At 45.1% G+C, this 13,053-nt stretch overlaps 2 protein-coding genes across 2 annotated transcripts in view; one reads left to right on the top strand and one right to left on the bottom strand.

The window, feature by feature from the left end:
* The window catches only part of LOC140723236 (uncharacterized), a 701,392-nt gene that overhangs the window by 53,510 nt on the left and 634,829 nt on the right, over window positions 1–13,053 (bottom strand). The gene's annotated exons all lie outside the window — the stretch shown is intronic.
* LOC140723220 (NACHT, LRR and PYD domains-containing protein 3-like) overlaps window positions 1–13,053 on the top strand; it is a 59,924-nt gene that overhangs the window by 7,101 nt on the left and 39,770 nt on the right. Inside the window, exon 4 of the mRNA XM_073037823.1 lies at window positions 9,819–9,915. Coding sequence (XP_072893924.1) covers window positions 9,906–9,915 — 10 coding nt within the window. The 5' untranslated portion in view covers window positions 9,819–9,905. The remainder of the gene's footprint in view (window positions 1–9,818; window positions 9,916–13,053) is intronic.

Raw genomic sequence — 13,053 nt, 5'->3', positions numbered from 1 at the left:
AGTTAATCGGGGGAGTTAGGAACTCGTTCTACTCACTGACCAGTGAAAGTAAAGCCTTTGTTTCCATTCGAAGCCCAGTTTCTTCATAAAGAGTGGGTTTGAAGTGTTATTGAGATGAACATGGGGCAATGCGTAACGAAAGTTTAAATCAGATCAGCAGCAGTTTCAGACAGCCGAGTGGTCCACTTATGCATTTTGTGTGTTGATTAGAAAAGATCTGACAGTTTAATTAGTGTAACACAATATATCATCAGCAAATTAATTTTATTGTGGAACTGACAAGAAACATTACATTGATTAAGTATATACAATGTTCCTATTTGACCCTGTATCAAAGGCACGGCTAATACCTGTACCACAATCTTACTATATGAACAAATGTCCTTGCTGCCGGAATCGATTTAAACTCAATCATTCGGGATGGGAAGCAACGTGTTGGGTCAGATGATGAAGCAGCTGATATTAAAGTAGAGACTGTGGAAGGATTGGCTGTGCAGAGGGCATCCTGTAGGGAAAAGCAACAGCATCCTCCCCATCACTCCCCTTCCCTCACTTCCCCTCTCACCCTCCGATATTTTTGCCGGTGTTAATCGCAGCAGTTAGGAATTCTTTGTAGTCATTGACCAGTGTTTCGATTCAAAGCCCAATTTCTTTACAAAGAGTGGTGTTGAAGTGGTATCAAGATGAACATGGGAGAATGCGTAACAAAAGTTTAAATCAGATCAGCAGCAGTTTCTGAGGGCCGACTGTTCCACTTCTGCATTTGTTGTGTTGATTAGAAAAGTTCTGACAGTTCAATTAGTGAAAGACGATATAACTTCTGCATATTAATTATACTGTGGAACTGAAAAGAAAAACTACATTGATTGACAATATACATCGAGATTTGTGTGTTAATGTTGTACCCCAGCGGGTTGCGAATCGACCATGAACCATTCGGTGAGCTGGCCAGCGCGGTACGGGACTGAGGGACGTCCTCCCCATTCCCTGTTACCGACTCTACAGTCTCCCCATCTACCGCATGCCCTCTCACGGAGCTTCGTCACCCTCACGCTCCCGGGCTGACGTTGAGACGATTTGGGCATACTGCATGTGCCCGGTATGTCTTGTGCAGTGACGTGAGATTTACTTGTTTCTCATTGGTGATAGCAAATGCCAATTTAGCATGCCAACCAATGGGGATATGAGTTCCGTCATTAAGGCGTTCCCTCCGTAGACCACACCACGTGTTTCTTAACCTGACTCCCGGGAAAGATCCAACAAGCTCGTTTTTTTAATGCCACTCTTCCTCGCCAAGGAGTTGGCGAAGCTGGAAAGGTGACATATTTAAGTGGGAGAACAGGGGGTGTATCTTCTCTGAACTAACGAGGATGAAGAAGGCTTCAGCTTACTTGTAGCGGACACTGGTAAGGTGTTGCCCTGCAAGTGTGGTGTGGGGAGGGGAGTGATTTTGAGAGCAAGTTACGATCTCACTCTCTGACACAATGGGCTGGAGGGAACCGGTGGCTGGCTTTTGTTTGAGGTGTCTGGGTTTAAACAACGGAGTAAGCAGACCCACCTTGGGCCTGCAGTCTGTCCCAGTGGGTGTTGTAGGGACAGATGCTTGGAGCATGGTTGCTCCGTGCCTGATTAGCAATTTATCTGAGGGACAAAATGCAATATTTACAAGTCTGATATTGACTGAAAACATCTAAATTCATGTAGTTTGTTTATGATACAATCATTGTCCAATTTATGTTCAAGTTTAATAACCTCGCCACATGCCTGATGTCACGTGTGGGTTCCCCCACACCGGGATCTGACGTCACGTGTGCACTTCCTTAAGTCACACTGACGCTGAGACGGTCGAACTTGACCTGCTAAAGTGACAATTACCTCACCCACCCACCTCACGTCACAATCAACAGAGGAGTTACACACTTCACATAGGTGTGAAGCCATGTTAATCACTGATTACACCCAATAGCGGAGGCAGAGCAGCTGAGAGGACGTTACCTCTGCTGCCTCCATCTCTCGCCGCCACGTCAAACTCCCCGTCAAAGCGGAACCAATCCCAAAGTAAATGTCCTGCTTTTGATTTATTTCCACTTCCGTCCGAGGGAAGTCGGGGGCGTTTGTGAGGAGTCCCCTGCGGCCGGAGTCTGATGTACTGCTAACAGGTAGGAGGAGACGGCTGGGTTCATCGGCTTGATGTCGGCCCCATGGGGAGGGAACTCAGCAGAAGTGCAAGGGTTAGGGATTTTACTGAGAGGATAAAGATGGTGTGAGAGGGGATGGACAAGAAGGAGTCTGAGAGGATGTTTGTTCCATTGCGGAATCAAGGAGCAGGATGGGGAAGGAGCCCTTTAATAGTGGAGGAAGGGACATGAGGGGTTCGTCTATCGAAACGTCTGAGACCATGATGGTGGCGAGCAGAGTTATTCACCACTTTGGGAGGCAAACACTGGCAGACTGTTGAGCTGCAAGTGGGGCCAATGGTCTGGGCAAAGTGGATTGGAGTGACGTTGTGGGGCAAGGATGGACTGATGTTGGGTCTCATAGAATGACAGGATGGACCGGATGGGCTGAGTGGCCTGCTCCTGTTCCTGATGTCTGTGTGTTTAAGGAGAAGAATAACCAGACCCTAACTGGTCCTGCAGGATTTCCCATTGGGTGTTGGAGAGACTGGTGCTTGGAACCCCGTTGTTCCCAAACCATCAGCAAGCTTGCTGAGGAAACAACTTCAACATTTCCAAGTCAGCTCTTGAAAAAAAAGTATTGTTAATGAGACAAAATGTATATTTATGATTTATTGACACAACATATATATTTGTATATTGGTAATGACATTAAACTTGTATTTCTATACTGATAATGATCCAGAATTGTATAATTTATGTTCCGTGTGTTATCTAAATGTACTTGCCTGTGATGCTTCTACAAGTCAGTGTTTCTCTGTACCTGTATCTTCCCGTGCATGCGCACCTGGCAATAAATTCACCAGTGCGTGAGAAAACTCAGTGAGATTTGATTAGTGATGATTATCTTGGCATCTCGGTAGGTCAATTATAAAAATTTAATATACCTAAATGCAAGACCCTTAACAGTGTCGATGAGCAAAGGGATCTTGGAGTCCCAAGCTCATCGCTCCTTCAAAGTGGCTACACACATTGACAGGGTGGTTAAGAAGGCAAATTATTTGCTTGCCTTTATTAGTCAAGACATACATTCAAAATTCTGAAAGTTATGTTTCAGCTTCATAAAACGTGAGTTAGATCACATCTGAAGTATTTCATAGAGTTCTGTTTGCCTCATTCCAGGAGGATGTCAGTGGCCCTGGAGGAGATGCAGAGGAGGTTTACCAGGATACTGCCTGGATTAGAGGGCATGAGCTGTAACGAGAGGTTGGACAAACTTGTGTTGTTTTCTCTAAAGTGGCGCAGGCTGGGGTGAGACGATGGAGGTTCATAAGGTTATGAGACGCATAGATAGAGAATAACTCTTTACCCGGGGTAGAAATGTCCAAATCATGATGCATTCATTTAAAGTGAGAGGGGTAGTTTGAAAGGAGGTGTGAGGGGCAAGTGTTTTTTTCACACAGAGTGGTGGGTTGCTGGAATGTGCTGCCTGGGGTGATGGTAGCAGCAGATACATTGGGGACATTTCAGAGATGTTTAGATAGACACATGAATGTGAGGGAAAATTGTGTAGGCAGAAGGGATTAGATTAGCTGGCAATTTGATTAATTGAATAGTTTCAGCTCAACATTTTGGGCCGTAGGGCCGGTTCCTGTGCTGTACTGTTCTATGTTGTGTCTCTTGTCGAAAGGTTTCGGGGTTACGGAGGCAAAATAAGTGAGTGGGAACAACAGGTCAACTGGAGCCCAATGTGGGAATTGTGAGATCACCCACTTCTGTAGGACAAACCGAAATCCTGAGTGTGATTAAATGGAGACGGACTGATGTGTAGTTGGTAAGGAGGGAGGTCAACAGTACTTTGTATTTATTGCAAGTGTTATTGGGTATAAGAATGAAACTGACTTTAACAATTATTTGGGTTTTGTTGAGATTGTACCTGGAATATGGTGTAAAATCCTGCTCCCCATACTAACACGGGTTACATAGACCAAAGAACAAACTGCCGGAGGAAATCAGTGGGTCGGGCAGCATCTGTGGATCCAAACTTCACCTGGATCGATACCTGGGTTCGATCATTTTTATTCCTTGTATCTGGGTTCCTAAAAGAATTTCTACACTTCACTTAACTCGCCCTGCAGAAGATCCAACCTGGAAGCCCAGACTGTCTAAAAATTTCCAAACATTAAAATGGGAAATCTGTTTATTACTGTCATGTATAGAGGTTCACTGAAAATGTTGCCTTGCGTACCAACCACACACATCAATTCATTAAACAGTACACTGAGGTGATACAAGGTAAAGTAATAAGTATTACAAAGCATTATGGTTCCAGAGAAAGTGCAGTGCAGATAGTGTAAGGTTACTTCAAGTAACACACTGTGGTCAGCTGTCCATCTTATCACACTGGGGACATTCAGTTTGCTTATAACACCAGAATGGAAACCGTCCCTGAGCCTGGTGGTACATGGTTGCAGGGTTTTGTAGCTCATCCCCGATGGGGAATGGGTGAGAAGTGAGAATGTCCCAGGTTGTGAGGATCTTTGAGTACATGGCCAGCTATTCTGAGGCAGTGGCAAGTGAAGACAGAGTCCATGGAGGGGAGGTTGGTTTCTATGATGTGCTGCTCTGTGTCCACAGCTCTCCACAGTTCCTTGCAGTCATGGGCAGAGCTGTAGCGAGAAGAAGGTGTCAAGTATCTGAGGTGGTGGGATACAGGCTGGATAGAGGTTGAACAAGATGGTTGATATATCTCATTGAGGTGGTGAAATACAGACTGAATAGAGGTTGAATAAGATGGTTGATATATCTCATTGAGGTGGTGGGATATAGACTGGACGGAGGTTGAACAGGATGGTTGATATATATCATTGAGGTGATGGGATACAGACTGGACAGATGTTGAACAAGATGGTTGATATATATCACTGAGGTGGTGAGATACAGACTGAATAGAGGTTGAATGAGGTGGGTGGGGATGAGGAGATTGAACTAGATGGGAAAAGGACCAAGGACAGTCACTGATGATCCTCCAGCAATACAGATACTGAATTAAAAATACATATTACTGTACAAAGATTCTACAATGACCGAGATAGAATAACAGGAAATTTGGCATATACCCTTCTTACTAACCAAATGTCATCAACGCACCATAGAGATGTGGTGAGATGGTGATTGAGTATCAGAATCAATATCAATATTAATCAATATCAACCTCTGTCCAGTCTGTATCCCACCACCTCAGTGATATATATCAACCATCTTGTTCAGACTCTGTCCAGCCTGTATCACACCAATGATTCTACCAACAATCTCTCTTCTGTCGCTGTCTTCATTGTGAAGTATTTTCCCTCACTGAGTTATTTCTGAAATCGGTGTTTGTTACGTGGATTACCAGAAGATTTATTCAATACAGAACGTGGTAGGGTAATGACAGCCATTCCGATTTTAGTTTCAACGTTACCAAATGTCCACTGTGTTATTCTTTGTCAGGATACTTGGAAGTAGATGTAACAGACTGATAGTGGGGTGAGGAGGGTGTTGTGAGCACAGACTGTATCGACTGTATTAACCCTGTGTTGGAATGCAGACAAAACTAATGAATGTGGGCATTACATTTGTACAACTTTGTTCAGACCGTCACAAACATCTTGTAATCAGTCAATAGTTCTGCATCATTTAAAGTAAAAAGAGAAAATGCTGGAAACGTTCAGCAGATCGGGCAGCAACTTGGACAGTGCCAGTTCTGATACTGGGTCTTCCATAGTTTCTCTTTCCACAGATCCAATCGATGTACCAAGTTTCCAGCACTTCTATTTCAATTTTATATTAAAAACATTTTATTCCTGTTAGCTGGTAAGACATGTGATGATTGTGTCAGGCAATATCCCATTTTCTTAACTCCAGATATGCCACCAGTCTGATCCCACTGTGAGAACATTTATATCTCACAGGAGGCTGTACGAACCCATGTCCTTCTCTTATGCAGAGGTCACTGACACCCCCTCTCCATTCCCAATCTGTACTCACAGCCCATGACGGTGATAGCTATCCAGGTTCTGGGACTCTGTAACAAACACAATGTTAACTGCAAGATTAGACAGTAATTAATATGCATGAAGAGAAAATTGTTGCCTCCTGACGTATCCTGTCAGATCCAATGGACCAGATCCTCCCTAGTTTACTACTTAATTTGCCCCATGTCTGTCCTCCACGAGTCACGCTGCATCCGATAACGCTCAATATCCCACCCTCCCTCTACTGTGCTAATCGCTCCAAATCTTTCCCAGCATTCAGCCCACACCGACACACATAGCCAGAACCCCTTCACGCACGTCCACCCTCCCAGCAAGGGGACCCGCATCTAACTGATCCCACAATCCCGGCTCAGGCGCAAAACCGGGACTGAAAGACTGGAGAGCCCGGAGCCTCTGGCTGTCCGGCAGAGCTCGAAACCGGACATTTCCCACTGCAACTCATCCTCTATTTACTCAAAGCCGAGATCAGCCCCTTCCTCACCGCCGCTCGTACAGGAGTCCCGCCGGCTTCAGCTGGAGTCGGCACTGCGCCTGCGCTCTGCAGGAGGTTCACCGCGGCACCATCCATGGCTGGAGGTCACTAGGTCAGAGCGTTTGGCTGTCCGGTTCTTTCACTGTGACACCCCGAACTCCACATCAACTCCATCCAAACCACCCAGGGCGAACTTTAATGACCAACAAACCATAATTGCTCTCAGTGATCAGCGATCTGAATGATTCAGTCGCTTTTAGAGGAAGGGATACCTAAGGTCGACATTGTGGAAGTGTTTAGTTTCCCAGGAGACAAGACTGTGTACGGGAGGTGTTCTGTTACCTGATGCAATCTGTGTTTTCCCTGCTGGCAATTCCAGTTAACATCAATAAAACTGTTGTTTATGAAAATCCTAAACAACAAGACTCTGTATTGACAGCAGCCACTCCATCCCAAAGCAGATCACCCTGGATAGTCCTCCCCTCTGATGACGCATTGATCATAATGCGCATGCTCGCATTCCCGGATGGGCGGTGTTTTCCTTTCCATTCCTTGTTGAATAGGTTTCGGGGTCGGAAAAAGTCCCTTGGGCGGGGAGCAGGGGGATGGATCACTGACTGCGGGGTGAAGACATAACTTTCCCATCGGTGAGTATTGAGACCAGTCCCGAGTGAGGAGGTCTGATGCTGGGCAGTGAGACCCGTTATCTCAATCGAACTGGCGGCCTTCGCCACGCTTCCTGGACGGAACCTGCCGGGGTCAGTCCTGGTTATGGGACCTTTATACCAAACCGCCTGGGATGAGCTAACGCTCAGCCCCTGTTATTCTGCTCCTCGGGAGGGGTGAGGATGAGGCGGTGATGCTGGGACCACACCCGTCTCTCACCCGTTTGGACAAGGCAGTGAGATCTACTTCTGTCACGTCCTTTCGTTGCAGGTGGGGAATATGTTTCTCCTGACTCCATTCCACTCTTCCAGTCTGCCAAAATGCAGCCAGTGTTACCGGGTATATTACCCATCTATGTGAGAATTTAGTCTTTTCTATTTTTCTGAGCTACTCAAAAATGTGTACACTTCAATTAAACCTCCCTCCAGAATTTCCAGTCTATCTGATATTTCCACACAATTAAAATAAGGATCCGGTTTATTGTCACGGGAGACCCTCCACCAGTCACAGGATCCTGTGTCCCCCTCTCATTTTACCGCAGATCTGCAGTATCTGCAGGTTTCATTTCAGCCCCGCCACCCCCTGCACTGATGGTGCAACAGTCATTGCGCATGCTCAGTGTTCCTGGATGGGCGGCAGTTTCCTTTCCATTCTGTGTTGGGATCGTCTGCGGGGTCGGGATTGGGAGAGGTCCCTCGCCCCTGGGGCAGTGAACTGGGGGAACATCACCAGCACAGGTTGAACTAAATGCAGAGAGAGGCAGGGTAAAAGGAGCCAATACAACTTCAATTTCATTATTATAGAATGTTGCCGCGTTACTCTTGCTCATAATGAAACTCACAGTACATGGTGTAGAGCTTTGTTGTTTGCTTTTTCGGTTATCTTTGGTGAGCCACTGTTCAGTAACAGCCCAAGAAGGAGTGCTGCATGTTTTGTTTTTTTTAATTGTCTGATCACTGTCCCTCAGTGAAAGAGACAAGTGACGTCGTGAAAAGAGAATGCGTTCAGGAACTGGAGTTGCAGCTCGATGTCATTTGCATCATACGGGACGCTGAGGAAGTTCAAAGTAAAAATTATCAGAGTGCCTTTAAAACCACCATCCCCTCAAAACTGTTCAGCAAACTCCAAGACCTGACCTCAATTGGATCCTGGATTTCCTCACTTGTAGACCCCACTCAGTTCAGATTGGCAAAACATCTCCTCCACAATCTCCATCAGCACAGGAGTACCACAGGGATGTGTACTTAGCCCCCTGCTCTCCTCGCTTTACACCTGTGACTGTGTGGCTAAGTACAGCTCAACCACCATACATAAGCTTGCTGATGATACCTCTTTTGTGGACTCTATCAAAAGGGGAGGTGAATTGGCATACAGGAGGGAGAGTGAAAACTTGGCTGAGAGGTGTAATAACAACAACCTCTCACTCAATATCAATAAGACCAAGAAACTGATTGTAGAATTCAGGAGAGGGAAGCCCGAGGTCCCTGAGCCAGTAATCATCGGAGGATCAGAGTTGGAGGGGGTCAGTAACTTTAAATTCTTGGGTGTCACTCTCAGAGTTCCTGTCCTGGACCTTTCATATAAATATAATTGCGAAGACAGTACCAGAGTGTCTCTACTTCCTCAGGAGTATGTGGAGATTCGGTATGTCGCAAAAACGTTGGCAAACCTCTGCAGATGTGTGGTGGAAAGTCTGCTGATTGGCTGCATTACGGACTGGCCAGGGAACACCAATGCTTTTGAGCAGAAAATCCTTCGAAAGGTACTGGATTTGGTCCAGTATGTCACGGGTAAAGGTCTCCCAAATATTGAGTTTATCTACATGAAACGTTGCCGTAGAAAAGCAGCATCCATCATCAAAGATCCTCACCGCCCAGGCAATGCACTTCCCTCGCTGCTGCCATCAGGTAGAAGGTACAGGTGCCTCAGGACACGCAACACCAGGTTCCAGAACAGTTACTATCCTACAAACATTTGTATGTGAATGTACAAGGTTTGACCAGTAAGTTCACAGATGGCACAAAATTAGTGGATGGTGTTCATGGTGAAGATTATCGTAGCTTATAGGGGATCTAAATGGGCAGAGGAGGAGTAAATAGATTGAAAACCAACGCGAGCAACAACGGTTTCATACAGAGGTCGGTGATTATGTGGAGGGAATTGCCAGAGGAAGTCGATGAGGCAGGCACAACTGTATAATTCCAGAAGCAGTTGGGATGTGTAGATAGAGTGAAGAGACCAGTAGGGAAATGGGCCCATCACAGGAAATTGGGACCATCTCGGTGAGCACTGTGGTCAGCATTGTCTCATTGGGCTGAAAGGTCTCTATCTGTGCTCTGTTGCTCTGTAACTCTATCAGTAGATGCACTGGACGGACATACAGACATAGTGTGGGAGTTCATGTTAACAGGGAATGTTTTGTCCCTAAGCCAACGGATGCTCTGATACAGTGGATGGCGATAATGTTATTTGCAAAAACTGTAGTCGTACTCTCTCTGACTCACTGTCTGCTTGTTTGTAATTCAGGCTATCACCAGCAGGTGGAGCTTTCCTGCTCCGGGACCAAAGTGTAAACAAGACGTCGGCAATCAACCATCGTCAGTCAGATACAGAATGGACAAAGGTATGATCACTGGGATCATTCTAACTGAACTTCTGTCCTGTTGGCACACACTAGTACAGATGAACAAACTTCCCACTGGTAAAGCAGTCTTGATGTAATTGATCAATCTAACAGTTCCAGCTCAGGGACCTGACACCGGTAATGGTCAAATCACTCCACACACCTGAGTGAGTTTCAAAACTTCACCTGAGTGAAAGGAGCAGGTACTCCTGGATCACGTGGTTGTGAGTGAAACATAGGAATGTAATAGCGGGCTTGTGGGCTATGTAAAAGTCCAGGGTCAGTTTCTGCTTCACCTCGAGACAGGCCCTGATATGTAAGATATCTCCAACTTTCATTTATAAAATTCAGAACCAGATGGTAGGAGCATTTACAGGAACTCAGAGATTGTGTGATAAACGAGCATTTCAGGTTTTGGAAGGGCAGCTATCAACTCTCTCCTGGTTTTCTTGGCTGCTGCGGAAAGGAGATGAGGGGAGTTTCCGAAATCTGTTTTCTGTAGCCGAGCCGAGAACATTGGCAACATTGGGAATGGTTGAGGATCAGATGACATCTCATTCTGGATAAATACGCGGTCTGCTTCAGTGTTTTAATAACCGAATCCATGTCTGGGCTGTGTACAAATGGTGAATGTGAGTTCTCAATAGTTCCCTATTAAGATGATCTGCTACCTGAATTTAAAATTCTCAGGATCTCTGATGGAAAACCCGGTATAGCCAATGACCAAATGTCTCAGTCCCCAGCAGACATTGTGATTGTGCTCAACTCTGATTCCAGGGGGAATAAAACAGATATAACAGCCTGGACACAGGTCCTTTGGCCCAGCTAATTCATGCTGATCCAAATGTCTTTTGTGCTTGCTCAATTTTCCCACAGCTTTTCCCAAATTTCCCTTATAGACTTCTATCCTTTTCCCTGCCCACATCCTCTTAACTTTGTAAATTTATTTGTGTTTACTGCCTCTTCTGGCTGCATGTAATTTATACCCATCACCCGCCACATGAACGAATGCCCCTTCGGTCCATTTCAAGTTTCTGCCCTCGAGTCTTAGAATCCTCTACCCCGGGAAAAAGACTGTGACCATCTACCATATCTACGCCCCTGATTATTTTTATGTACGTGTGTAAGGTCACCCTTCAAGCTCCAATTATTCAGGGCAAACGGTCCCAGACGAACCATATAACAGAAAACCCAGCATCCTAGTCCAGTGACATACTGGTCATTCTCCACTGAACTCTTTCCAGCTTAATGATGTCCATTCTATAGAACCAGAGCTCCAGAGCAGATAGTGGAGCGGGGGTAAAAATAAATATTGCTAAAAGTTCATGCAAAATCAGAAAGACTCTTTGGTGGTGGTAATAATCTTCTGAGGTGTGTCTATTTCAATACAAAGAGTATTGCGGCGAACGCTGACGAGCTGAGGGCCTGGATTGACACGTGGAATTACGATATTATAGCTATTAGTGAAACTTGGCTACAGGAGGGGCAGGACTGGCAGCTTAATGTTCCACAGTTCCAATATTTCAAATGTGGTAGGGGCAGAGGAATGAAGGGTGGGGAAGTAGCATTGCTAGTCAGGGAAAATGTTACAGCAGTGCTCAGGCAGGACAGATTAGAGGGCTTGTCTACCGAGGCCATATGGGTGGAGCTGAGAAACAGGAAAGGTATGACCACATTAATGGGGTTGTATTATAGACCACCCAATATTCAACGAGAATTGGAGGAGCAAATCTGCGGAGAGATAACAGACAACTGCAGGAGACAGAAAGTTATCATTGCAGGGGATTTTAATTTTCCACACTTTGATTGGGACTCCCATGCTGTTAAAGGTCTAGATGAGTTAGAGTTTGTAAAATGTGTTCAGGAAAGTTTTCTAAATCAATATATAGATGTACCAACTAGGGAGGATGCAATATTAGATCTCCTAATAGGAAATGAGTTAGGACAGGTGTCGGAAATGTGTTTAGGGGAACACTTTGGTTCCAGTGATCATAATACCATTAGGTTCAACGTGGATAAAGATAGATCTGGTCCTCGGGTTGAGGTTCTAAACTGGAAAAAGACCAAATTTGAAGAAATGAGAAAGGATCTAAAAAGCGTGGATTGGGACAGGTTGTTCTCTGGCAAGGGTGTGACTGGTAAGTGGGAGGCCTTCAAAGGAGAAATTTTGACAGTGCAGAGTTTGTATGCTCCTGTCAGGATTAAAGGCAAAGTGAATAATAATAAGGAACCTTGGTTCTCAAGGGATATTGGAACTATGCTAAAGATGAAGAGAGAGATGTATGACATGTATAGGCAACAGGGAGAAAATAAGATGCTTGAGGAGTATAAATAGTGTACAAAAATACTTAAGAAAATCAGGAGGGCTAAAAGAAGACAAGAGGTTGCTTTGGCAGTCAAGGTGAAGGTTAATCCAAAGAGCATCTGCAGGTATGTTAAGAGCAAAAGGATAGTAAGGGATAAAATTGTTCCTCTTGAAGATCAGAGTGGTCAGAACCAAAAGAAATGGGGGAGATCTTAAACATGTTTTTTGCATCTCTTTTTACTAAGGAAACTGGCATGGAGTGAACGGAAATAAGGCAAACAAGTAGTGAGGTCATGGAACCTATACAGATTGAAGAGGAGGAGGTGCTTTCTATCTTGAGGAATATCAGAGTAGATAAATCCCCAGGACCTGACAGAGTGTTCCCTCGGAGCTTGAACGAGACTAGTGTTGAAATTGCAGGGGCCCTGGCAGATAAATTTAAAATGTCGGTATCTACGGGTGTGGACTGAAGGATAGCTCATGTTGTTCCATTGTTTAAAAAAGTACCTAAAAGTAATTCGAGAAATTACAGGCCGGTAAGTTTGACGTCATATCTTTATTTCATTTCCCAGTATCACCGGACACCGTTGCATTAAGATCCCGTGGTCATCATTCAACTGCTGTGAATTAAGTGATTGGCATTACTGTGTCTATCCTGTTATTTTACTCGGAGTGAATGTGTCCAGTCACTGGCTTATTGGGATGGTCACCTGGCAGGATGTACGGTTCACATAAACAGCACAGTCCCACTGCAAATCTGGTCAGCCAGAGTCACGGCTCCATTGCAGTCTGAATCAGTTTTGCTCAGGTCTAAATCATACTCGTATTACCTG

The sequence above is a fragment of the Hemitrygon akajei genome, unplaced genomic scaffold, assembly GCF_048418815.1.
Source record: "Hemitrygon akajei unplaced genomic scaffold, sHemAka1.3 Scf000105, whole genome shotgun sequence".
NCBI classification, from domain to species: Eukaryota; Metazoa; Chordata; class Chondrichthyes; order Myliobatiformes; family Dasyatidae; genus Hemitrygon; species Hemitrygon akajei.
The sequence above is the reverse complement of the archived record's forward strand: the minus strand, read 5'-3'. Positions and strand labels throughout refer to the sequence as shown.